We start from the raw sequence: 25910 nt of genomic DNA on the forward strand, positions 1-25910 counted from the left end.
GATAGGGCGTTGATGAACTACTTGCTATCAGCAGTAGATAGGGCGTTGATGAACTACTTCCTATCAGCAGTAGATAGGGCATTGATGAACTACTTGCTATCAGCAGTAGATAGGGCGTTGATGAACTACTTCCTATCAGCAGTAGATAGGGCATTGATGAACTACTTGCTATCAGCAGTAGATAGGGCATTGATGAACTACTTGCTATCAGCAGTAGATAGGGCATTGATGAACTACTTCCTATCAGCAGTAGATAGGGCATTGATGAACTACTTGCTATCAGCAGTAGATAGGGCATTGATGAACTACTTGATATCAGCAGTAGATAGGGCGTTGACAAACTACTTGCTATCAGCGGTAGATAGGGCATTGATGAACTACTTGCTATCAGCAGTATATCAGAAGTCTGCATGAATTGGCAATACTTCATTTTAGATGGGTATAAATGATACTATCTAGGAATAAAAACGTTGACGCTCATTCACAAAATAATTACATATTAGAACAAAATGAAATTCATCTTCGACTAATCCAGAATCACACAATTTACAGACACGTTCATCGCGTGGTGTACCTTCATGTCTTCCTACAACTACTTCCAGATTCACAATACCCAGTCGAAGTTTAGTCAATAAACTAGGTAGTAAACTAGGCCTACTTCATCACCGTTATCAGCAGCTAGCTACTTCATCAATACTACATCAGCAGTAGAAAGCTACTCATAAATATACTTTGATCAGCTGCGGTAGACATGGTAGATGATAGGTACCATAAAGATATTATTGTCAGCAGTATAGGTAACTACTTCATCAATATTATAGGCTACTGTTATCAGCAGCAGATAGCTACTTCATCAATACCGTAAAATGGGGTAACTTCGGTCAGCGGGGTAACTTTGGTCGGTCAAATATATTTTTTTAAATGGTCATATTTTCGTACAGCAATATTGTTTTTAGTCATATTTGATGTCAATTTGTTAAGAAATATGTTTGAAAGAAATGATAGTCGCTCATGTCCAATTTCCTTGAAATTTACAAAAAATCGGGATTTTTGACCAAAAATGTGCATTTTTTTTTTTTTTTTTTTCAGATGAAATAAAAATCGATATTTTTGAGCAAGGACGTGTGCTTGATTAATTTTGCAAGGGGTCAAATGTCACAAAAAACAACAACTTGCCCATATACAGCGAAGATCAATATTTTTGATTTTTTTTTTCTTCATGGAATGCAATACTGTGACCAAAGTTGCCCCAAAGGCGGGGTAACTTTGGTCAGGCTATTTTTAACCCCTGGGGCACCCTTACAAAATTATTTAAAAATCTTTTTCAACTTCAAGGTGTAGAAGGGAACCCTAATGTCTCAAATAAGAGTTAATTAGAAATACATTTGGTTTTGTTTGGAAGCAGTGGTTTAAAAACTCTGAAAAGTGCCCAAAGTTACCCCAGACTCAGTACACCGGTCGATCTTACCGTTTCCGATGTTGATTAAGATACTTCTTGCATCGATCCCGAAAAAAAAAAAAAACCAATAGTCATTTTGTCCCACATAAATGAATAAATAACAAAAAACCTGATCCCCGAGTGGACTCACCCATTCGGTGACGTCACACACGATAATCATCCCTTATCCTCCTTGGTTTCTACATGAGATAGACGTGTGGATTTTTCTTTGCCAACGCATTAAAGTATCATTACGAACCAAAGGACGAGATATACAGTTTGTTTGTTACACCTGAGGTAAAAACCAACCAGTATAGTACGCTAGGGAGATAGTTTTGACGACATTTTTCGGCTAGAAAAGTGACAAAAACGATCCAAAAACTTAGCTTGTATGAGTGTTTCCGTTCGTATACGGGACACACGTTTTCAAAATGGCCGCCCTTAGGACGCCATTTTATTTTTGTTCTCACGTAAAACAACTATAGCAGACTAGTAAGTTACAATAGATGTTTGTACAGTACTGTGTATACATGTATGGTGAGTGATTATCGCTATGTTTATGGTGTGCTCTATCGTTATATCTTTCAGTACGCGTCTGATGACGAGTTACTGCTAAGAGTTCGGTGGGTTTCCGAAGGGACCAGCCTGACAAATCTATAGAAAAAGGTTTTCAGTTTTTCATCCCTTTGTATATATATTTTTATATCATACCACTACATCTGCGACAGCCACTGTGCGTGTGGGTCTGCTTATTGGGCTTGAGCTTGTGTTCGGGGGGGTAGTGCTATACGCTCCCCGATTTACTACAACATGTCCAGGCCTTGTCAATCCTGCCCTTCCCTTGTGGCAGAGTGGGACCCACATCCACTCTGCTACACCCATAGGGATTGTTCTAAATTTAATAAGTGTGCATCTTTTTGCATAGGCTTATCGGACGTACATTTCGAAGATTTAGAAAGTAGCGCTCGTTTGGGACTTCGACACAGACAGAAAACGAAGACCAAGAAACAGAAGGCTACAGGTAAGGTTGATATGGTAGGTACTAGCGCGGCCGGCAAGGGCCACGCTAAGGTAACCTCTGGGGCTCCGGTCCCGGGCAAGCAGGCGGACCCTCCGGGGACTGCTAGCGAGCCCGAAGGCCTAGCAGCCAGCGAAAGCACTGACAAACCGTCTAAGCTAGTAGCAGGCAGCAGGGCGGTACTTGCCCTAACAGGCGAGTACCAGTCTACCAGTGAGATCTCTAGCGAGTTTCTTGCAGGTGGACACCCGTCTATTGCTGGCGAACGAGCGGGTCTAGCACCCGCGGAAGTAGCCGGCGATGGACAGTATGCCAAGGGTACCCCGGGCTTGCCTGGGCTGAATCCTAGCATACAGCGTGCGAACGGACCTCCGGGCTTGCCTCGGCTGGTCTGTAGCACGCAGCGTGCCAGTGGAACCCCGGGCTTGCCTGGGTTGATCCACGGCACGCAGCACGCCTTTCGTTCCCCGCAAGGGTCGAATGAAAACGTGCATGGGTTTAGCAGAGACGATACCGGGGCTAACGCTTCGGGTGTAGTCTTAGCAGAACCAACTGGGGTTGTCACACGGCAGCGTTCCATGGCGGGACCGCCGAGGGATACCCTTGGAATGGCTGCCGGCTGTCCTCCGGGACTGGCTAGCGGCTATACCGGGGTTGGGCTCGCAGTCTCTCACGGGACAGCGACCCAAGTGCAAACGGTGGCAGCTACCGAGACGAGCTACGGCTCGACTTCAGTGGTAGCCACTATGCACGCGCCCATAGCTGCCGTGAGTGGTCCGCCACACACAGCGACCTTGGGCGAGGCTCAAGAGGTTAGGGTAGGTAGTTTGAACAGCCTGGCTGATCAACAACCCACTTATGTCCTCGAGAGCCAGCAGAGCGTGGGTGATCCATTACAGTCAATGGGTCAATTACCCTCTTATGATCGATCACTATCTATTCAGCGGAGCATGGCTCCATTGATTGATACTGCCTATTCAGGTAGCGAGGTGACTGATCGGGGGTATACACGCTCAGCTACCCGTGATACTCGGCAAGCTCCTTCTAGCCAAGGGACAGCCAGTATAGCGGGTACCCATACACACGGCTTGATCCTCTAGCGGGGAACGCTGTGAGGCATGGGTACAGTGGTACGCAGCCGGGAGCCCTACCGGGCACCTACGCTACAACCACACAGGTACCGCAGTACCCGTCCTGGTTTCCACAGTCTCTGTGGCAACAGGGGGGGGGGGGAGGCGGTGCTGGTACTGCCGTTCCATGGGGTTTCCCTGGTGGCGGATCCTTTCAGGGTCAGCGGCCGACAGGGTATGCCCCGTGGGATCCGCCGCAGGGTTGGTTTCTTCCACGGTCTAGCACCGTGGCAAGTGCCGCCTAGCGCTGGGCAAGCAGTACCACCAGCTGTTACCCTGGCTGGGCGGCGAGTGGCTAACCCTGATACAGCTCAGGGTAGGCCGCACGCTGCTATGGCTAGGGCGACAGCAGCGAGAGCGTGCGGATCCCGGGGTGCTATGGCTAGCATCTCGGGGTCTAGCGGGAGTACGCCCTCTTCTGCTGGTGTTCAGTTGGCTAGCCACACGGTGGCGACACCTCCCTGTCCACCTTCAGATGCCCGTCGTCAGATCTCTTCCTCATCAGAGAGTGAGTCAGAGTCTGAAGCTCAGCTATCTATTCAGCGGAGCATGGCTCCATTGATTGATACTGCCTATTCAGGTAGCGAGGTGACTGATCGGGGGTATACACGCTCAGCTACCCGTGATACTCGGCAAGCTCCTTCTAGCCAAGGGACAGCCAGTATAGCGGGGTACCCATACACACGGCTTGATCCTCTAGCGGGGAACGCTGTGAGGCATGGGTACAGTGGTACGCAGCCGGGAGCCCTACCGGGCACCTACGCTACAACCACACAGGTACCGCAGTACTCGTCCTGGTTGCCACAGTCTCTGTGGCAACAGGGGGGAGGCGGTGCTGGTACTGCCGTTCCATGGGGTTTCCCTGGTGGCGGATCCTTTCAGGGTCAGCTACCGACAGGGTATGCCCCGTGGTACCCGCCGCAGGGTGGTTTCTTCCACGGTCTAGCACCGTGGCAAGTGCCGCCTAGCGCTGGGCAAGCAGTACCACCAGCTGTTACCCTGGCTGGGCGGCGAGTGGCTAACCCTGATACAGCTCAGGGTAGGCCGCACGCTGCTATGGCTAGGGCGACAGCAGCGAGAGCGTGCGGATCCCGGGGTGCTATGGCTAGCATCTCGGGGTCTAGCGGGAGTACTCCCTCTTCTGCTGGTGTTCAGTTGGCTAGCCACACGGTGGCGACACCTCCCTGTCCACCTTCAGATGCCTGTCGTCAGATCTCTTCCTCATCAGAGAGTGAGTCAGAGTCTGAAGGCGAGGAAAGGAGTCGGAAGATGAAACCAGTAGCGACTCACAGTCTGATGAGGCTGTGCAGGTAGCTTCAGGTATCCTTCCCCCGCTTCCCCGTGAGGAACTCGCTAGCAATGGTCTGCCTGCGGACACCGCTGAGGTGATGAGCCGTGTGGCCCAAGGTTTGGGCCTGGCTCTCTCTCAGGAGGAGTCCATTCAGGAGGACCAGGGCATCTTTTCAGTAGGATGCCCAGCTAGCGCGTCCACACAAGGGTCGCCCGCACTTCGTAGGTTTCGTAGGGCTGTCAGGCTCGCTGGAGCTTCGACGCCGCGTGCTTGCACGCTTCCACTGCGTGTTTCGCAGGAGGACTACGAAACCTACCTCAGGGTCCCTGACATGGATCCAGACGTTGCCAAGCGCCTGCCGCTAGCGGCCAAGGCGCACGGGTCGTTCTCCCCCCAGTGGGAGGAGGAGCTAAAGCTCATCGATAAGCGAGCACGCTCGCTTATCAGAGTCTCTAGCGTCGCTACCACGCTTGCCGAGCACCTCGGCAGGAAGGTAGCGAACGACCACGGGGCAACGTCGGAACTCTTCCGCGAGGTTAATCTGTTAGCGGTGCTAACAGCTAACCTCAACGAGAGTTCTATGGGCCTAGCCCATAGGATGTCATCTCGCCGCCGGGAGAATGCCTGTCTGTCCCTCCAGTCAACTTATGGCTCCGACTTTGCTGAAGCAATGAAGAAGTCAGACTCGGTGGGACAGGGGCTACTCTTGGACAGGCCTTTTGCGCTACGGTAGAGGATCGACCGGGCAAAGAAGGCCACCAATGAGAGCACTCTGAAGAAGTCAGAGGCTGCCCTGACCAAGGGGAAGGGCAGTAAGGCGAAGAAGAAGCACAAGAAGAAAAAGTCTTCTAAGCGTTCTTCAGCGCCAGCTCCGGCTTCAGCAGGACGCGCACCACCGACTACACCTGAGCCCGAGGGTTACCCAGCACCTCCCAAAAAACTGGGAAGCGCAAGAGTAGTGCTGGATCGTATGGCAAGCCCCCTAGGACGAGCCGTTCTTCTACGGGTGGCAAACCAGATCGGTCCTGAGGGCACGGCGGTCGACAGTCCATGCCGGCAGGCCTTGGACTTCCCACAGGGGATTCCCCTGTGGGCGGCCGCTTATTGCATTACGCCCAGAGATGGCATGCCATCTCACCGGGCGCCTGGGTATTGTCAGTGGTCAGTGGGGGTTACAGGCTGGAATTTACCAGCCACCCCTCGTGCGCCTGCACGATTCAGAGGTCCACGGTAGTGCCGCCAGACGGCCCCCAGCGTCGGGCACTACTGTCAGAGGTCACTCAGCTTCTCACGAAGCAAGCGATTGTCCCGGTCTACCCCCTTTCACCAAGGGGTTTTGGAGCACATTTTTCTGGCTCCAAAGAAGACCGGCGATTGAGGTCCATTCTGAACCTCGCCGTTGAACGAGAGTTCATCAGGCCCAAGAGGTTCAGAATGGAGACTCTCGCTTCGGTGCTAGCCTGCCCCATCAAGGGTATGTGGGCGGCATCGCTAGATCTCTCGGACGCATATCTGCATGTTCCGATCGCACCTCAAGATCAGAGGTTTCTACGCTTCAAGGTACAGGGTCAAACTTTATACCAGTTTCGATGCCTGCCATTCGGCTTGTCCACCTCCCCCAGAGTGTTTACACTCCTGGTCAGGGCGGTGGCAGCGTACCTGAAGCGCAGGGGAGTCAACATGTGTTGCTACCTGGACGATTGGTTCATTTACGGACGCACCCCGCTGGAGACACAGTGTCTCGTGGAGTTAGTAGTCCGTACGGTGCGGGACCTGGGATTTCTGATCAACATCAAGAAATCCAATTTGGTCCCGACGCAGACACCACTATTCCTAGGGGCCCAGATCAACCTCAAGGAGGGGATCGCGGCGCCCTCACCCGAGAGGGTGACGAACATGGCGAGGTGTGCCCGACTCTTGGCCGAGGCAGAGGGGGCACCCGCTGTGGCATGGATGAAGGTTTTGGGCCTTATGGCCAGTATGGTAGACCTCGTACCGTACTGCCGCTTTCACATGAGGCCTATACAACTACACCTTCTAGCCTTTACAGGCCCAGTCGTCACCCAATATCCCTCGCGGTTCCGATGTCGGAGATCGCGCGAGAGGACTCTGGTGGTGGACCCATCAGCCCAATTTGACTCAAGGTGTCAGGTTTCCTGCACCAGCGGTGCGTCACGTAGTGACGACCGACGCGTCAAAGCTGGGCTGGGGGGGGGCCACATCCACGGGGACTCAGTCTCGGGCCTATGGTCGGCCACGGAGACGGAGTTCCATATCAACCTTCTCGAACTTTGGGCAGTAGAGAGAACTCTCCAGCATTTCGAGAAGGTGATCGTGGGATCTCATATCGTTGTCCAAACAGACAACACAACCGTGGTGGCCTACCTCAACAGACAAGGGGCACCAGGTCACCACGGTTGTGCCTGCACGCACTACGCCTGATAGGGTGGTGCAAGGCCAGGCAGATTACGTTGAGAGCGATGCACATAGCGGGAGTCACCAACATCCTCGCGGACGATCTGTCACGAGGAAAGGTGTCGGGACCTACAGAATGGTCCCTTGCTCCGCAGGTCGCCCAGACGATCTTCGAGGTGATGTACCACCCCTCGATAGATTTGTTCGCATCTCATCGCAATCATCAGCTGCCGGTGTACTGCTCGAGGGTCGCAGACCCACAGGCATTCGCCGTGGACGCTCTGTCCGTAGACTGGGGAGGAATGACTGCTTACGCTTTCCCCCGATCTCACTGCTCGCAAGGGTAGTGACCAAGATCGGGAGGGAGGATTGCAACGTCATTCTGATAGCACCGTTCTGGCCGAAACACCTGTGGTTTCGACCGATGGTGGATCTACTAGCGGCACCGCCGCGAGTACTCCCCGAGTTACCAAATCTACTCCGGATGCCCGGAGGAGAGGTACCAAGTCTACCACTAGAGCACCTGCAGTTAGCTGCATGGCCCTTATCAGGGAACGTGCGGCGGAGGGAGGCTTTTCATCAGAAGCTGCTTCTCTCATCGCCGGGGGTAGACGAGAGTCTACCCTCCGTACGTATAGTCAGCGTTTGGCTCCCTACTACGCATGGTGCGATGAGAGAAATACATCTCCCACTAGAGCCCCTGTGCCTCTAGTGGCAGATTTTCTGACAGAAAAGTTCAGGTCAGGACTTCAGCAGGCAACGATAGCCAACTACAAGTCAGCCATTCTCTCGATTCATCGGGGATTTGAAGACGGGTCGACTATCAATTCAGATGGGTCCCTAAGTCTTCTTCTCGACGGTATGTTCAACGAGCGCCCGCCGGAAAGGAAGGTGGTCCCCCCATGGGACCTCAACACAGTCTTGGAGTATATTAAGGGTCCCCCTTTTGAGCCCCTGTCAAAAGCGACCCTTAAATACGTCACTCTTAAGGCGGCCTTTCTTCTGGCGTTGGCTTCGGGACGGCGCTGCTCGGAGTTGCACGCAGTCTCGAAGTCAGCCTCCGTATTTACTAACAACGGAGCGACGCTGTTTCTTCGCCCGGATTTCCTTGCAAAAAATGAGCGAAGTACATTCCGACACTCGCCCCTCTTCCTACCCAGTATTGGGCAGGGTTCGTCAATAGCCGAAGACAGGTTGTGGTGCCCGGTGAGGGCGCTACAGCACTACCTTGGCCGAACACAAACCTTAAGAGGGGCTCATGACCGCTTATTTATCACCCACGCGGAACCGCACGGTCCAGCCGCTAAGCAGACTCTGGCACGGTGGCTGGTCCAGGTGTTGGTGGACTCGGGGGCGGCAAAAGACGCTCGCCCCAAGGCCCACTCAACCAGATCTATCTCATCATCGTGGGCCTACCATAGGGGGGTCCCCATTGAGGAGATTTGTCAGGCTGTGTCCTGGAAGAACCCGTCGTCCTTTTCGTCAGTTTACTATAAAAACGTAAGCCAACGACCAGGCGATAAGTTCACCAGGGCAGTTCTTGGGCGATAATATGGTGGTTGGGTACCAGGTGTATTTCAGACAGTCAGAATTCCAACATGGTAAGAACCAGTGTTTCTATTCTTAACCACTGCACTTTCAGTTCAGGGTTTTTTGTCTGTTCACGTAGTCTTTCTGTTTCCCGGCCGTGAGGGGGGGAAATAGTTTGACCTCGCGATAACCATGCTACCCACTCCCGATCCTTATCAGATGCTGGCCAATCTTGTACCTCCATCCGTCGGTTACTTGCTAGATCGATCTTTCAGATGTTGATGCAAGAAGTATCTTAATCAACATCGGAAACGGTAAGATCGACCGGTGTACTGAGTCTAGTCCCAAACAAAAATGTTTGGTAGACTCATAACCGGTGCGATCTTACCTTTCCGATGTTGATTATCCTGGACCCCGGCCGCCCCCTACAAGTTTGGCCGAGTAGGGGCTGCCCAAGTCGGATAAGGGATGATTATCGTGTGTGACGTCACCGAATGGGTGAGTCCACTCGGGGGATCGGGGTTTTTTTGTTATTTATTCATTTATGTGGGACAAAATGACTATTGGTTTTTCCGCATCTCGGGATCGATGCAAGAAGTATCTTAATCAACATCGGAAAGGTAAGATCGCACCGGTTATGAGTCTACCAAACATTTTTGTTTGGGACTATTTTACGGTACTGTTATCAGCAGTAGCAGCTACTTCATCAATACCATTATCAGCAGTAGAAGTGTAGCTTCTGCATACTAGCGGTTATAGATAGCTACTTCCTCAATATTCTTATCAGCTGTGGTAGATAGCCTAGGTACCATATACTGACATTATTATCAGCACTAGATAACTACTTCCTCAACACCATTATCAGCACAAGATAGCTACTTTATCAATACTATTATCAGCACTAGATAGCAACTTGATCAATACTATATCAGCAGTAGATAGCTACTTCCTAAATACTTTCATCAGCTGCGGTAGATAGGTATACCATATACTGATATAATTGTTAGCAGTATCTTAGATACAGCTACTTCATTAATACCCTTATCAGTTGCAATAAATAGGTGCTTCATCAATACTGATGACCATTATCAGCAGTAGATGTAACTACTTCATCAATATCACCAGCAGAGAGCTATACTTCGTCAATACTGGTATTAGCAGCAGTAAGCTATACAATGTGTCCCAAAAATCTCTTTTACCAGTTTAATTATACCATCTAAGGACAATTCAAATATATGTGAATAGAGCGAACTTGTACCAGATTAACCCCCTGAGCACTACCTGCCGATCTAACATTGCCACTGATTGGTCTATTACATGATATCTTCACTTTAATCACCAATCAGAATGGAGCTTTGCAAATAATTCACCCCAATTTGTTTGTGTGGTGAAATTATTCTAACAATGTTGCTGATTGGTCCAATTGATAATGAAAACTTTGTTTTTGCCAATCGGCAGATAGTTCATCATCTCTCACAAGTATTATCATAAGGAAAATTCAAACACATAACGTGAATAGAACAAACTTGTATAATCATTCTGATACCAAACTTTACATAATTGTCATTGACAGCAACACCAACATTTCCAAATAACCTAAGGTATTTCATTGAGTTCATTTTGCAGCGTAAGTGCCCCTTTTAAATCCAAGTATAAACTTTTAGATATCCAATAGGGATGTTTGCTGGCGATATTCAATTCCATAAAAATCGTTAGATATATTAAAATTGCCTAAAATACAGACTTGACATTTAATATGGAATATTTTTTCGCAAACTTCTAAGACTGGTCTGGAAGGATCTACATAAACCGCACGGGCTAAATATTAATTGGAGTGTGTCGGGAGATGGTGTAGAATTATTGTTTGACAGAAAATGTGCTTTCCATTAGTTTACAATATGGCGCTCATAATGTAGTGGATTAGCCTAAAATGGCGGATTTAGGGAGACTGAATTTGATTTTTGTGGGGGAAAAATTTCTTAATTTGAACAACATTATTCTGATATTATAAAATGCATTCAGGTTTGAGGCGATATTTACTGAACCTAAATACCAATAGTGTTCGTCAGAACTGACATGCACTTGTAATCTACCAGTATTGAAAGTGGGAGGAGCTTAAAAAAATATGGCTCTTAAAAGTGGTTCGCACTCAGAGAGTTTGAATGGTCCTCTGGGGCCAAATCTTATAAACTTAATGTACACAAAGAAACAGCGTGCGTTTATTAGACAACCAGGAATCCTTGTAGTTGTTTTTGTACCGAAAGTTTATAACATTTGACCCCAGGGGGCCATTCAAACTTTCTGAGTATGTACCACGCTTAAGAGCCCTATTTTAAAGCTCATCCCCTGTTAAAAAAATTGGTACATTACAAGCGTATTTCAGCTGTGATGAATGCCAATTGCTGATAAAGTTTAAGAAATATCACCTCAAATCCCTATAAATTTGATAATAACAGCACAATGTTGCGTAAAGTCCAAAATTGTGTCCCCCACAAAGCACAGATTCAGCCTCCCTAAATCCGCCATTTTAGACAAATTCGCTACATTGTGAGCACCATAATGTAAACTTATGGAAAGCACGTTTTATATCCAACAATTGTTTTACACCATCTCCCGACACACCCCAATTATTATTTAGCCCGTGCGGTTTATGCAGACTCCGTCCAGACCAGTCTTGGAATTTTGCGAAAAAAATATTCCATATTAAATGTCAAGTCTGTACATACATGTGAAGAAATAACAATCTTTTACAGGCGCAGCGTGATTACCCTGTATTATTTTGTCATAATTTGATGAATGTCTGCCATTAGCATCTGAAAAGCCGGTCAAGATGAGATTATTGAACCAAATACTATACAAACAAAAATAATCATTTTACCATTTTGATACAACAAAAGTGCCTAGCAGACAAATTTGACTATGTAGATCAAGGCCAACTGTAAATCAAGTTCAGAGCATTCACTATGGACCACAATGTTCTCATCCCAATGGCATAGTTCAATAACCTCAATAACACAATTATAGTGCAAAATTTGACCTCTAGTTGCAGGGTATGAGTTTTTGTACCCAAAGTTTCAAAGTTCATTCAATGAATGTACAAATGTTTTGGGGTTAATAAACTATGCCCTGATAGATGAACATGTTGTGGATCCTAGTGATTATGTGAATATTGCCACTGTGAATAGGATCGAGGAGATACAACCTATACATGTAAAATAACACCAAAACGTGAGATAAATCAAAAGGTAAGTAATATTTTTCATGTAACACTCATTATTTAAACTTATTGGATACAAATAGAGGAATATTAATATCGTTTATTTCTTCCGAGAAAAATTATTATACTGATAAATACCAACATGCCTGCCGTTTTAAATGTTATACCGTTCCGGTTGAGTTAGTTATTTCGATACATGTACGGTCTATACATACACGGTGAATTAAGGGTTTTCTCGATTATAGGGCTATTTGTTTTTACCTTTTCACTTTAATGCTTTAAGAACGCTCATGAATGTTTAGCAGATTTTAACTAAAAAGTTTTTTCTTAAAATTTTGTAATTATATAAACATTATATTGTGACCATTTAAATTCGCCGTCGTTGTATGACATCCAAATCTATCGTTGCCAGGTCAACTGGTTCACGCGATAGCTGTTTTCAGAACCACGATCAAAATGACCACTTGATGCGTGTAAATCAGTGTGGATCTGTGGTCCCTGGGGCTCAGTGTTTTGGACTTTTGTATGTTCTCACCCGATGCCTCCATAAATTAGGTCCAAAAGTCCGTTTCTCGCCAAAAGACCCCATTATCTTTGACATACCTGAAACCCCTTATACGTACAAAATAATATGGAAGTGCCCCCCCCCCCGGAATAACTCATTCCCTTGCTTTTGTTTGCTTGTTCTTTTTTAATTTTATGTCAGTATATAGGTGGGCCTACACAGCAAGAAATATTTCATGCTTAAACAACTTGTTATGTTTTAAGTCTAAACAGTGTTAAGCCTGGCACTTTAAAGTTTAAACAACCCGAATTTTAAAATATTGTTTAAAATATTCTTTGCTGTGTAGACAAAGCAAGGTAATTATTTTATCTATTGTCATAATCACACAGACATTTGGAAACCAGGAATTTACCTATGGTTCGGACGTTCTTGCATCTCTTTTACAAGACATCGACTTCGACGCTGTGAGTGCCAACTTGAATACTACCCTAGAACCAACTCTGCAGGGTCTCATTAATAAAAGCATCATCAAGCAGTTTGAAGGAGAGTCTGTGGGAATTATTGGATATGGTACACAAGTTATCAACGACATAGCAGCGATTGGTGAGTAAAATCCAACAACAATGAACTTTTTTTTAAATAATCCTTTTTTTGTTGAAAAGGTATACAATAAGTGGTATATAGATCGTAAAGAAATTTGTTACATTAACCCCCTAAGCACTACCTGCCGATCTAACATTGCCTCTGATTGGTCAATTACACGATATCTTCATTTTAATCACCAATCAGAATGGAGTTTTGCAAATAATTCACCCCAATTTTTTTTTGCGTGATGAAATTATTCTAACAATGTGGCTGATTGGTCCAATTGATAATGAAGAATCTTTTTCGACCAATAGGCAGGTAGTTCTCACGGGGTTAAAACATAACGACGTATTACCAGTATCATTGATAACTTAAATTTGAATGACTTTTTCTTCTTCTTCTCCTCCTCCTCTGCATTTTCTTCCCGGTCCGCCGCGCCTCCCTTCTCGTTCTCCTTATTCTCCCATTCTTCGTCTTTTCAATAAAACTATATGAAGGTAAACTTTCCAATCTTTGATTGTCCTCACAAAACTAACATGCACGTATTTCCATTTATAATAATCCCGATATGAAGGTAGACTTTCCAGTCTTTGGATGTCCTCGCAGAACTAACACGTATTTCCATTTATAACAATCCCCATATGAAGGTAGACTTTACAGTCTTTGGATGTCCTCACAAAACTAACACGTATTTCCATTTATAACAATCCCGATATGAAGGTAGACTTTCCAGTCTTTGGATGTCCTCACAAAACTAACACGTATTTCCATTTATAACAATCCCGATATTAAGCATGTTAAGGTAGACTTTCCAGTCTTTGGAAGTCCTCACAAAACTAACACGCATTTCCATTTATAACATTCCTGATACGAAGGTAGACTTTCCAGTCTTTGAATGTCTTCACAAAACTAACACGTATTTCCATTTATAACAATCCCGATATGTAGGTAGACTTTCCAGTCTTTGAATGTCTTCACAAAACTAACACATATTTCCATTTATAACAATCCCGATATGAAGGTAGACTTTCCAGTCTTTGGATGTCTTCACAAAACTAACACGTATTTCCATTTATAACAATCCCGATATGAAGGTAGACTTTCCATCTTTGGATGTCCTCACAAAACTAACACGTATTTCCATTTATATATAACAATCCTGATACGAAGGTAGACTTTCCAGTCTTCGGATGTCCTCGCAAAACTAACATGTATTTCCATTTATAACAATCCCGATATTAAGGTAGACTTTCCAGTCTTTGGAAGTCCTCACAAAACTAACACGCATTTCCATTTATAACATTCCCGATACGAAGGTAGACTTTCCAGTCTTTGCATGTTCTCACAAAACTAACACGTATTTCCATTTATAACAATCCCGATATGTAGGTAGACTTTCCAGTCTTTGAATGTCTTCACAAAACTAACACGTATTTCCATTTATAACAATCCCGATATGAAGGTAGACTTTCCAGTCTTTGAATGTCCTCACAAAACTAACATGCACGTATTTCCATTTATAATAATCCCGATATGAAGGTAGACTTTCCAGTCTTTGGATGTCCTCACAAAACTAACACGTATTTCCATTTATAACAATCCCCATATGAAGGTAGACTTTACAGTCTTTGGATGTCCTCACAAAACTAACACGTATTTCCATTTATAACAATCCTGATATGAAGGTAGACTTTCCAGTCTTTGGATGTCCTCACAAAACTAACACGTATTTCCATTTATAACAATCCCGATATTAAGCATGTTAAGGTAGACTTTCCAGTCTTTGGAAGTCCTCACAAAACTAACACGCATTTCCATTTATAACATTCCCGATACGAAGGTAGACTTTCCAGTCTTTGAATGTCTTCACAAAACTAACACGTATTTCCATTTATAACAATCCCGATATGTAGGTAGACTTTCCAGTCTTTGAATGTCTTCACAAAACTAACACGTATTTCCATTTATAACAATCCCGATATGAAGGTAGACTTTCCAGTCTTTGGATGTCTTCACAAAACTAACACGTATTTCCATTTATAACAATCCCGATATGAAGGTAGACTTTCCATCTTTGGATGTCCTCACAAAACTAACACGTATTTCCATTTATATATAACAATCCTGATACGAAGGTAGACTTTCCAGTCTTCGGATGTCCTCGCAAAACTAACATGTATTTCCATTTATAACAATCCCGATATTAAGGTAGACTTTCCAGTCTTTGGAAGTCCTCACAAAACTAACACGCATTTCCATTTATAACATTCCTGATACGAAGGTAGACTTTCCAGTCTTTGCATGTTCTCACAAAACTAACACGTATTTCCATTTATAACAATCCCGATATGTAGGTAGACTTTCCAGTCTTTGAATGTCTTCACAAAACTAACACGTATTTCCATTTATAACAATCCCGAGATGAAGGTAGACTTTCCAGTCTTTGAATGTCTTCACAAAACTAACACGTATTTCCATTTATAACAATCCCGATATGAAGGTAGACTTTCCAGTCTTTGGATGTCCTCACAAAACTAACACGTATTTCCATTTATAACAATCCCGATATGAAGGTAGACTTTCCAGTCTTTGGATGTCTTCACAAAACTAACACGTATTTCCATTTGTAACAATCCCGATATGAAGGTAGACTTTCCAGTCTTTGGATGTCCTCACAAAACTAACACGTATTTCCATTTATAACAATCCTGATATGAAGGTAGACTTTCCAGTCTTTGGATGTTCTCACAAAACTAACACGTATTTCCATTTATAACAATCCTGATATGAAGGTAGACTTTCCAGTCTTTGGATGTTCTCACAAAACTAACACGTATTTCCATTTATAACAATCCCGATATGAAGGTAGACTTTCCAGTCTTTGGATGTCCTCACAAAACTAACACGTATTTCCATTTATAACAATCCCGATATGAAGGCAGACTTTCCAGTCTTTGAATGTCCTCACAAAACTAACACGTATTTCCATTTATAACAATCCGGATACGAAGGTAGACTTTCTAGTCTTTGGATGTCCTCACAAAACTAACACGTATATCTATTTATAACAATCCTGATATGAAGGTAGACTTTCCAGTCTTTGGATGTCCTCACAAAACTAACACGTATTTCCATTTATAACAATCCCGATACGAAGGTAGACTTTCCAGTCTTTGGATGTCCTCACAAAACTAACACGTATATCTATTTATAACAATCCCGATATGAAGGTAGACTTTCCATTCTTTGGATGTCCTCACAAAACTAACACGTATATCTATTTATAACAATCCCGATATGAAGGTAGACTTTCCATTCTTTGGATGTCCTCACAAAACTAACACGTATTTCCATTCATAACAATCCCGATATGTAGGTAGACTTTCCATCTTTGGATGTCCTCACAAAACTAACACGTATTTCCATTTATATATAACAATCCTGATACGAAGGTAGACTTTCCAGTCTTCGGATGTCCTCGCAAAACTAACATGTATTTCCATTTATAACAATCCCGATATTAAGGTAGACTTTCCAGTCTTTGGAAGTCCTCACAAAACTAACACGCATTTCCATTTATAACATTCCTGATACGAAGGTAGACTTTCCAGTCTTTGCATGTTCTCACAAAACTAACACGTATTTCCATTTATAACAATCCCGATATGTAGGTAGACTTTCCAGTCTTTGAATGTCTTCACAAAACTAACACGTATTTCCATTTATAACAATCCCGATATGAAGGTAGACTTTCCAGTCTTTGAATGTCTTCACAAAACTAACACGTATTTCCATTTATAACAATCCCGATATGAAGGTAGACTTTCCAGTCTTTGGATGTCTTCACAAAACTAACACGTATTTCCATTTATAACAATCCTGATATGAAGGTAGACTTTCCAGTCTTTGGATGTCTTCACAAAACTAACACGTATTTCCATTTGTAACAATCCCGATATGAAGGTAGACTTTCCAGTCTTTGGATGTCCTCACAAAACTAACACGTATTTCCATTTATAACAATCCTGATATGAAGGTAGACTTTCCAGTCTTTGGATGTTCTCACAAAACTAACACGTATTTCCATTTATAACAATCCTGATATGAAGGTAGACTTTCCAGTCTTTGGATGTTCTCACAAAACTAACACGTATTTCCATTTATAACAATCCCGATATGAAGGTAGACTTTCCAGTCTTTGGATGTCCTCACAAAACTAACACGTATTTCCATTTATAACAATCCCGATATGAAGGCAGACTTTCCAGTCTTTGAATGTCCTCACAAAACTAACACGTATTTCCATTTATAACAATCCGGATACGAAGGTAGACTTTCTAGTCTTTGGATGTCCTCACAAAACTAACACGTATATCTATTTATAACAATCCCGATATGAAGGTAGACTTTCCAGTCTTTGGATGTCCTCACAAAACTAACACGTATTTCCATTTATAACAATCCCGATACGAAGGTAGACTTTCCAGTCTTTGGATGTCCTCACAAAACTAACACGTATATCTATTTATAACAATCCCGATATGAAGGTAGACTTTCCATTCTTTGGATGTCCTCACAAAACTAACACGTATATCTATTTATAACAATCCCGATACGAAGGTAGACTTTCCAGTCATTGGATGTCCTCACAAAACTAACATGTATTTCCATTTATAACAATCCCGATATGAAGGTAGACTTTCCAGTCTTTGGATGTCCTCACAAAACTAACACGTATTTCCATTTATAACATTCCCGATATGAAGGTAGACTTTCCAGTCTTTGGATGTCCTCACAAAACTAACACATATTTCCATTTATAACAATCCCGATATAAAGGTAGACTTTCCAGTCTTTGGATGTCTTAACAAAACTAACACGTATTTCCATTTATAACAATCCCGATATGGAAGTAGACTTTCCAGTCTTTGGATGTCCTCACAAAACTAACACGCATTTCCATTTATAACATTCCTGATACGAAGGTAGACTTTCCAGTCTTTGGATGTTCTCACAAAACTAACACATTGTGCTGTCCCATTTAAAATCCACACTCGTCACTACCCATGAGGAAGATTTGGGAAATATCTTCCACAAGGGGAGCACGCATTTCAAATAGAATGAACAAATTAGCAGCTCAATTTGAAACTCACCCTCCCTCAGTGGAAGATTCAAGTTTAATTATTATCAGAGGGACGTGTATGAAATTCAAATGGAGCTGCCTAATCAAATGTGTTCATTCCATTTGAAATTCATACTCCCCCTGTGGAAGATATTTCCAAAATCTTCCACAGGGGTAGTGTGGATTTTAAATGGAATACCCCATTGATCAATTACATTATAGGCAACCTCTACTTTGAAGACACCATTGAAGCCATCCAAACAGAAGTGGACGCATTGGCAGCAATGGGCGTCAACAAGATCATAGTACTTGGTCATGATTGGGGTAGTTATGAACTGAGTGAAGCTGTCGAGATAGCTACAAGTATATCTGGTGTTGATATCATGGTGCTGGGTGGTTTACGTCTGTTCCAGTGTAGTTGTAAGTAACCTATATAATATCAAAATAACCAGGCCCGTACGCAGGATTTATTCAAGGGAGGGGGGTTGGACTTCTAAAATGTCTCTACAACAAAAAAGATGCACTTGTGCAGACCTAAACCATCCCTCCCGTAAAAAAGTTATCAGTGACCGGTGTGGTCTTTATGTAATTTTATTGAGGGGGGGGGGGTGAAATTGTCAATTCGGGGTCTAACATTTGAAAACAAAGGGGCAACGGGGGGGCTGTTGGGATGGATATTCATGTGGGGGACGATGGCTTATTTTGAGCTAGGGGCTGGAGGGGGTTGAACCTTCAAACACCCAAAATTGGCTGCTAATACCACACTTTACGTATATGTGCATATTTTGTGACCTGTAGGTTGTCCCCCTCCGGAAGAAGATGTACCCGCGAGTCATGAGGTAGAGAAGTACCCCATTGTGGTGACCCCAGATGATAAACCTAAAGTCCTTCTAGTGCACGGTTACCGTATGGCCAAGTCTATAGGACGTCTCAATGTGATCTTCAACGAAGAAGGCGAGGTTCGTGAGTGGTATGGTGGGCCAATTCGACTTGATAAGGAGGTCGAACAAGGTATGAAATTAATACATACTTATATTTCGTACTATTCATTTTGTTTAAATAGAATCTCTACTCATTTATTTTTTTAACTATTTGTTTTTGATGAGATATACTGTTCATTTTGATTAGATATAATATCACTTTAAACCGACAATCTTATCATAAAGACAAACTACTCAAATTTGGGTCATTTTTGACAAGAATCTATTCATTATCACAAGCCAATCTTATCAAATTTGACGAGTTTCTTGTCAATTTGATCAGATTCATTTTGAAGAAATATCCGATTCATTTTGAAGAGAAATCTGTTAATATACCAACTGAATAGTTTTCCTTGTCAATTGTTCAAGTTTCTGTTCAAAAATGAATAGATCGTTTTAAGGGTGTAGTACATGTATTATGGACCACAATGACCTCATCCCAATGTCATAGTTCAATAACCTCAATTAAAGACTCATAGTGCAAAATTTGACCTCAAGTTTCAGGCTATGAGTTTGTGTACGTAAATTTTCAAAGGTCAGTCAATGAACGTGCTAATGTATTGGGGTTAAAGAACTGTGCCTTGATAGATGAGCATGTTGTGGATCCTAGTGGTAGGCCTATAATACTTGTATGACACATAGGGGTCTCGCGATGATTACGGCAAAATCAGAAAAACAATGGCCACTTTTGGTGATCAAATTGATACTATTTCAATGACCCAATCGAAAGGAGCAGCAATGGAATTGCAGCAGAGTAAGTGTGTGTGTGTGTGGGGGGGGGGAGGAATAGGCCTATTGCTGATAGGCACAAATCGAATCACGCTATGCATACTGAACACAAAACAGCTGCCGCGGGTGACGAATTTGATGGATTTTGGCCCTTCACTTTTATATCCCATCATGCATGGACTTTTTAGTCCCTCGGCCCAAAACTATTAAACAGGTCGATACAAAATGGCCATGCGTGGCTGTTGAAGAACTAGTGGATTCAGCCTACCATCATGGCGATTTCTACCATGAAGATATCGGGTCGATGACATTGTGCTCCATATTGACACCTGTATGCCTATAAACCGCCTGCTCGTTCGGAAAAGTAGGCCTACAATCAAGGGTTAAACACAAAGGAGTATTTGCATCATTATTTGTTAAACACAAAGGAGTATATGCAGTGCATATGGTCCGGTTCAAAAACAGGCTTCTATAATCAATCAGATTAACATAACAGGCCTACTTATGATCACTTTTTCTGCAATCTTCACTACTTTTGTAGATCCTGATCTTCTAGCTGAAATTAATGTTTGGAGTGAACCAATTCGAGCTCAGGTCGCTGAAATGAATCGCGTTATAGGGTCATCTGACGTCATGCTGCCAGAATCGCCGAAAGGACTTCTTACTTGCCGAGAAAAGGAGTGCACTCTGGGTAATCTGATAGCTGATGCAATGTATTGGAAATGCACGGAATCTCTTCGCGCAGATGTCTTGAATACGTCTATCATTGCAGTTATGAATGGAGGTGGCATAAGGCAATCGCTTGAAGAAGGTAGGCTACTCGAGGAGGGGGAGGGGAAGTGGGCTGAACACAAATGACCCTACGGGTATGCTCCTCCTGAAAGACCCCTGTTTTTGGACCACGCCACTCCGAAAGACCCCTGAATGTTACCAAAACAGAGCCCTAAAAGACCCTTGATTTTGACCACAGATCCTGATTTTGACCATTATTTTTAGCTCTTAAAGACCCCTAAATTGCTCATTTCTCTAATTTCTCGCTTTTTCAAGGCAATTTTAACGAGAAATCTAAAAAGACTAAATCTAAAAAGACCCTTGATTTTGACGGTTTGCAGCTCAAAAAGACCCTTTTTATCGGTACGCCGTCAGCTTCCAAAGTCCCATCATCTCCAATTCCTGAGGGGGGGGGGGCATACCCGCCAAAAATTGATGTGCCCCCAGCTACTTTGTTTACCTCAATATTATAGACCTATAATAGGATGTATCTGATAATTGAGATTTTATTTGTACAAGATGGGATGTTACGTCAATAGTTGGCTTATACCAGTGTTTTTAAATGATTTGGATAAAAAAAGCATCTCTTGCTTGAATGGTTGTCATAATGTAGGCTCTTTGATATTCAATTGTTTTCCTTGCATAACTCAGAGATAATTTCTTTCATTCTTTGTTTGTTTGTTCGTTTGTTTTCGTTGCTCACTGACTAAGTTCAAGAAATGTTTAAAAACATATTTCTATCTAAATGATTGTAACGTGACGGCTGTATCTGTTTTATTTGCTATATTGTTGGGCGAATATACACGCAAGATTGCCCAATTTTGAATTGCAAATCATTTCATAAACGTATAAACGTGTATTTTTAAAATAACAGGTGAAATTCGTTTCAGTGACGTCAAAGAGGTTCTCCCCTTCAGTAATACCTTCGATACTGTGGAATTAGAAGGTCGCTATGTGAGAGAGATTCTTGAACACGCCGCTTCTGCTGTTGACAGAATATCAGGACGCTTTCTTCAAGTTTCAGGTAGGAGATGCAATCAGATATATGGCCACTTTGTTATACATAGTCTCATATCTTCTCACCCCCTCCCCAGCTTACTCTAAAAAGTTGACATTTTTATGCCATTAGAAATCTGTTTGTGTGCATTTTAAACTTTCTTGCAATTATTTTGTTTGCTGCACATTAAATTCAAAAATTCTTTTCAAATTGTTAAGCCTGGGATATACTTTGTATAAATTTTGATCTTGCCATTTATACAGGAATTAGAGTGACCTATGACCTTTGTCGGGAACCATACGATGGACGTGTAGTTGATGTTCAAGTTCGAAGACATATTGATTATTTCAACAGCTATTACGAACCACTTGACGATGATAAGATATACAAAGTGATCGTACCTTCCTTCGTAGGGTCGGGTGGAGACGGATATTACTGGGTTCCAGATCAAGGCCAGAATTATGAGACGGGTAAGAGCAACCAGTGGCGGCGCTACGGAGGGACAAGGGGGGCATTTGCCCCCCAAATATTTTTCTTGCCCCCCTAGTTTGCCCCCCCACACACTTTTGAGGCAAAAACCCCAAATCACGTAAATGTCCACTTTTTGCGGCAATTTTGGGCAACATTTTCCAATTTTGCCCCCCGTGAAATTCACTTTTCCCCCCAATGCCCCCCCGAAAAAAATTCCTGGCGCCGCCACTGAGAGCAACAGTATCTGTGAGAATGAGCTTTTTCAGTTGAGATCCATACACCTCGGACCTAAATCTTTCACACCAGGGGTTTATATTTCAAATGAGACTGAGTGTCCCATACAGTAGGTAACCCAGGCAAACCTTAGTTAACACATTTGCTAGTCAGCCAAATGCGCCGACAATGTCAATGCATATTTACATAGAAATTTAAAACAACTGGCCGAAGAAGGAAACCTACATAAATATGTTTTCTATACTTCACTTGACCCAAATATATGATTTTTATGGTGATAAGTCACTCGCACATGGAATTTTAGAGGGATTTGGATAGCAGTTCCATTAAAAAAAGCTGCTATCATAATGAGACTAAGATCTAGAAACACCCCCGAAATGCCGTTTTGGGGAATTTTGCTAGCTGAAACTTTTTGATGAAAGTCAATCTTTGACAAGATGTAACTTTGCTACGGAAAGTGCTATGAAAAAATGGTTTTCAGTTTTGGCTTTGTTTACTCAAGGGCTTTGATTTGATATATAAAATGATGCAGTTTGATGGCAAATTTGAATTCACCTAGCATACCTACATACAGGCAAACCAGTTTGAAATTCACACTCCCTGTGTGGAAGATGAGGGCCATGTTTTCCATAGGAAGGGGAGTAGTAGTGGATTTTCCTGGCGTTATGCTGCCGACGTATTTAGCTATACTCAAACTTGACTTCATTTCTGATCTGTTTAAATTGCAGGAGATCTAGGTGAAAACGTTGTGGCTGAATTCATCGAAGTTTTTAGTCCGGTGGCACGATACGTGGAAGGTCGTATAACATTCAACACAGAACCATGTCCGACCACACCCACTACCACCGATATGCCTTCATCATCTACTACACCATTCCTGTCTACGATGCTACCTGAATTCACTACCTCGTCTATTACGTCACCAAGTGGAGGTGAAGGAGGAGGAGGAACCGAGGACAAACCTCGAAAGGATAACTGATGAGCCTTCTCCACGTTTGTTTGATGTTGCCGGTCATTTATTAATTTTCTAACAAAACATTATATAGGGTCTAATGTTCAATTATAGATATGGACAGTACCAATACACACATATATTTGTTAGCTATTTTTAACATAGATTTTCGCTTCTTTATCAAATTATTCACCTTTTTCTGCCTTTCTGTGGTAAATTTTATTCTATAAACTGTACATTTGTGTACAAATTGAGGGCGCTGTTTACATATATTTTTATAGGTGGTGAGCACCACGAATTCAGTAAATTTCCTTTGTCGGCCGTGTAATTGAATGGGATTACTTTTAAGACGCTTAAAATATCACAAACAAGTAAAGCTAAAACCGTTGGGGTTCGATAATGAACCCCACAAAACTAACCTTCAAATTAATTAAATGCAGTAATGTTGATATAATATTGGATGGCTGAGCATGATACCATAACATATCGGATGAGTCACAAAAATATCGGACGAGTCAACGGCGAGTTCGATATTTGTATGACGAATCCAATATTATCATTATTAGGTTTTCTTAACTTCTAATAACCCTGAAAACATAATAATGACTATTACTGGATGATTTACTTCCGTGTTCCGAGTGTATGGAAAGTGCCATACGGCTGAGCAGTTTTGCCGTCTCTCTCTATCATGGCGCTCGCCGCCTGATTTATATTAGCCAAATAATATGACTTTTTCCTTGCATTTCATGATAAAAAGTTGTATGAAAATGTCCTTGCCATTTGTTAGTCTTTTTTCTGATGTTCTAATACCATTATACAAGTGTCTAACCCTTTCTAAGATGTAAACAAGATTTAAGATAAATAGCGCCATCATTGTTCACCTTTACTTAAAAATGATTTTACATGCCATCAAACAACCCTGATCTCATTGTATCAATACTATCAGCGGCCTAACCAGGACTTTATTCGTTAAATTTTGTATTTGAATAAAATAAACAACTCACATGTTTCGGCGGTTAATTACTAAAGTCAAAGTTGTGTTTCTTTGGTCTCGAGACTGTTTAGTCTTTAGAAGAATTACGAATACAGAACTATTATTATTTTGCCCCTCAAAGATTTTAAAACAAAAATTGTCATTAAGAGACTCATTCGGATGAGGCATTTTATCTACTGCTGATAGCAAATTGTTCATCAATACCTAGGCCTGTAGCAAGTACCGTAGTTCATCAATACGTTATCTACTGCTGATAGCAAGTAGTTAATCAATGTCCTATCTACTGCTGATAGCAAGCAATTCATCAATGCCCTATCTACTGGTGATAGCAAGTAATTCATCAATGCTCTATCTACTGCTGATAGCAAGAACCGTAGTTCATCAATACGTTATCTACTGCTGATAGCAAGTAGTTCATCTATGCCCTATCTACTGCTGATAGCAAGCAATTCATCAATGCCCTATCTACTGGTGATAGCAAGTAGTTCATCAATGCTCTATCTACTGCTGATAACAAGTATATATAGTTCATCAATGCCCTATCTACTGCTTATAGCAAGTAATTCACCTAATGCTCTATCTGCTGATAGCAAGTAGTTCATCAATACCCTATCTACTGCTGATAGCAAGAACCGTAGTTCATCAATACATTATCTACTACTGATAGCAAGTAGTTAATCAATGCCCTATCTACTGCTGATAGCAAGCAATTCATCCATGCCCTATCTACTGGTGATAGCAAGAAGTTCATCAATGCCCTATCAACTGCTGATAACAAGTATATATAGTTCATCAATGCCCTATCTACTGCTGATAGCAAGTCATTCACCAATGCTCTATCTGCTGATAGCAAGTAGTTCATCAATACCCTATCTACTGCTGATAGCAAGAACCGTAGTTCATCAATACATTATCTACTACTGATAGCAAGTAGTTAATCAATGCCCTATCTACTGCTGATAGCAAGCAATTCATCAATGCCCTATCTACTGGTGATAGCAAGAAGTTCATCAATGCCCTATCAACTGCTGATAGCAAGAAGTTCATCAATGCCCTATCTACTGCTGATAGCAAGAACCGTAGTTCATCAATACATTATCTACTACTGATAGCAAGTAGTTAATCAATGCCCTATCTACTGCCGATAGCAAGTAGTTCTCCAATGCCCTATCTACTGCTGATAGCAAGTAGTTCATCAATATGCTATCTACTGCTGATAATAAGTAGTTCATCAATGTCCTATCTACTGCTGATAACAAGTAGTTTATCAAAGCCCTACTGCTGCTGATAGCGCGTAATTCATCAATACGGTACTCTATACGGCTGATAGCAAGTATTCCATCAGTGCCCTATCTACTGCTGATAGCAAGTAGTTCATCAGTGCCCTATCTACTGCTGATAGCAATATTAGTTTTATCAATGCCATATCTACTGCTGATAACAAGTAGTTCAGCAATGCCCTATCTACTGCTGATAGCAAGTAGTTCACCAATGCCCTATCTACTCCTAATAGCAAGTACCGTAGTTCATC

At 42.9% G+C, this 25910-nt stretch overlaps 1 protein-coding gene across 1 annotated transcript; it reads left to right on the forward strand.

Annotated features, from left to right (window-relative positions):
• Positions 1-751: 751 nt before the first annotated feature.
• LOC140161687 (snake venom 5'-nucleotidase-like) lies at positions 752-24405 on the forward strand. The gene is made up of 9 exons (XM_072184987.1): positions 752-797; positions 2364-2473; positions 12934-13147; positions 18474-18671; positions 19050-19262; positions 20502-20771; positions 21606-21755; positions 21992-22198; positions 23162-24405. Exons 1-9 carry the CDS (start codon positions 752-754, stop codon positions 23410-23412), a joined length of 1659 nt encoding a protein of 552 aa, XP_072041088.1. The 3' UTR covers positions 23413-24405.
• Positions 24406-25910: the final 1505 nt, after the last annotated feature.

Source organism: Amphiura filiformis, chromosome 10, assembly GCF_039555335.1.
Source record: "Amphiura filiformis chromosome 10, Afil_fr2py, whole genome shotgun sequence".
Lineage (NCBI taxonomy): Eukaryota > Metazoa > Echinodermata > Ophiuroidea > Amphilepidida > Amphiuridae > Amphiura > Amphiura filiformis.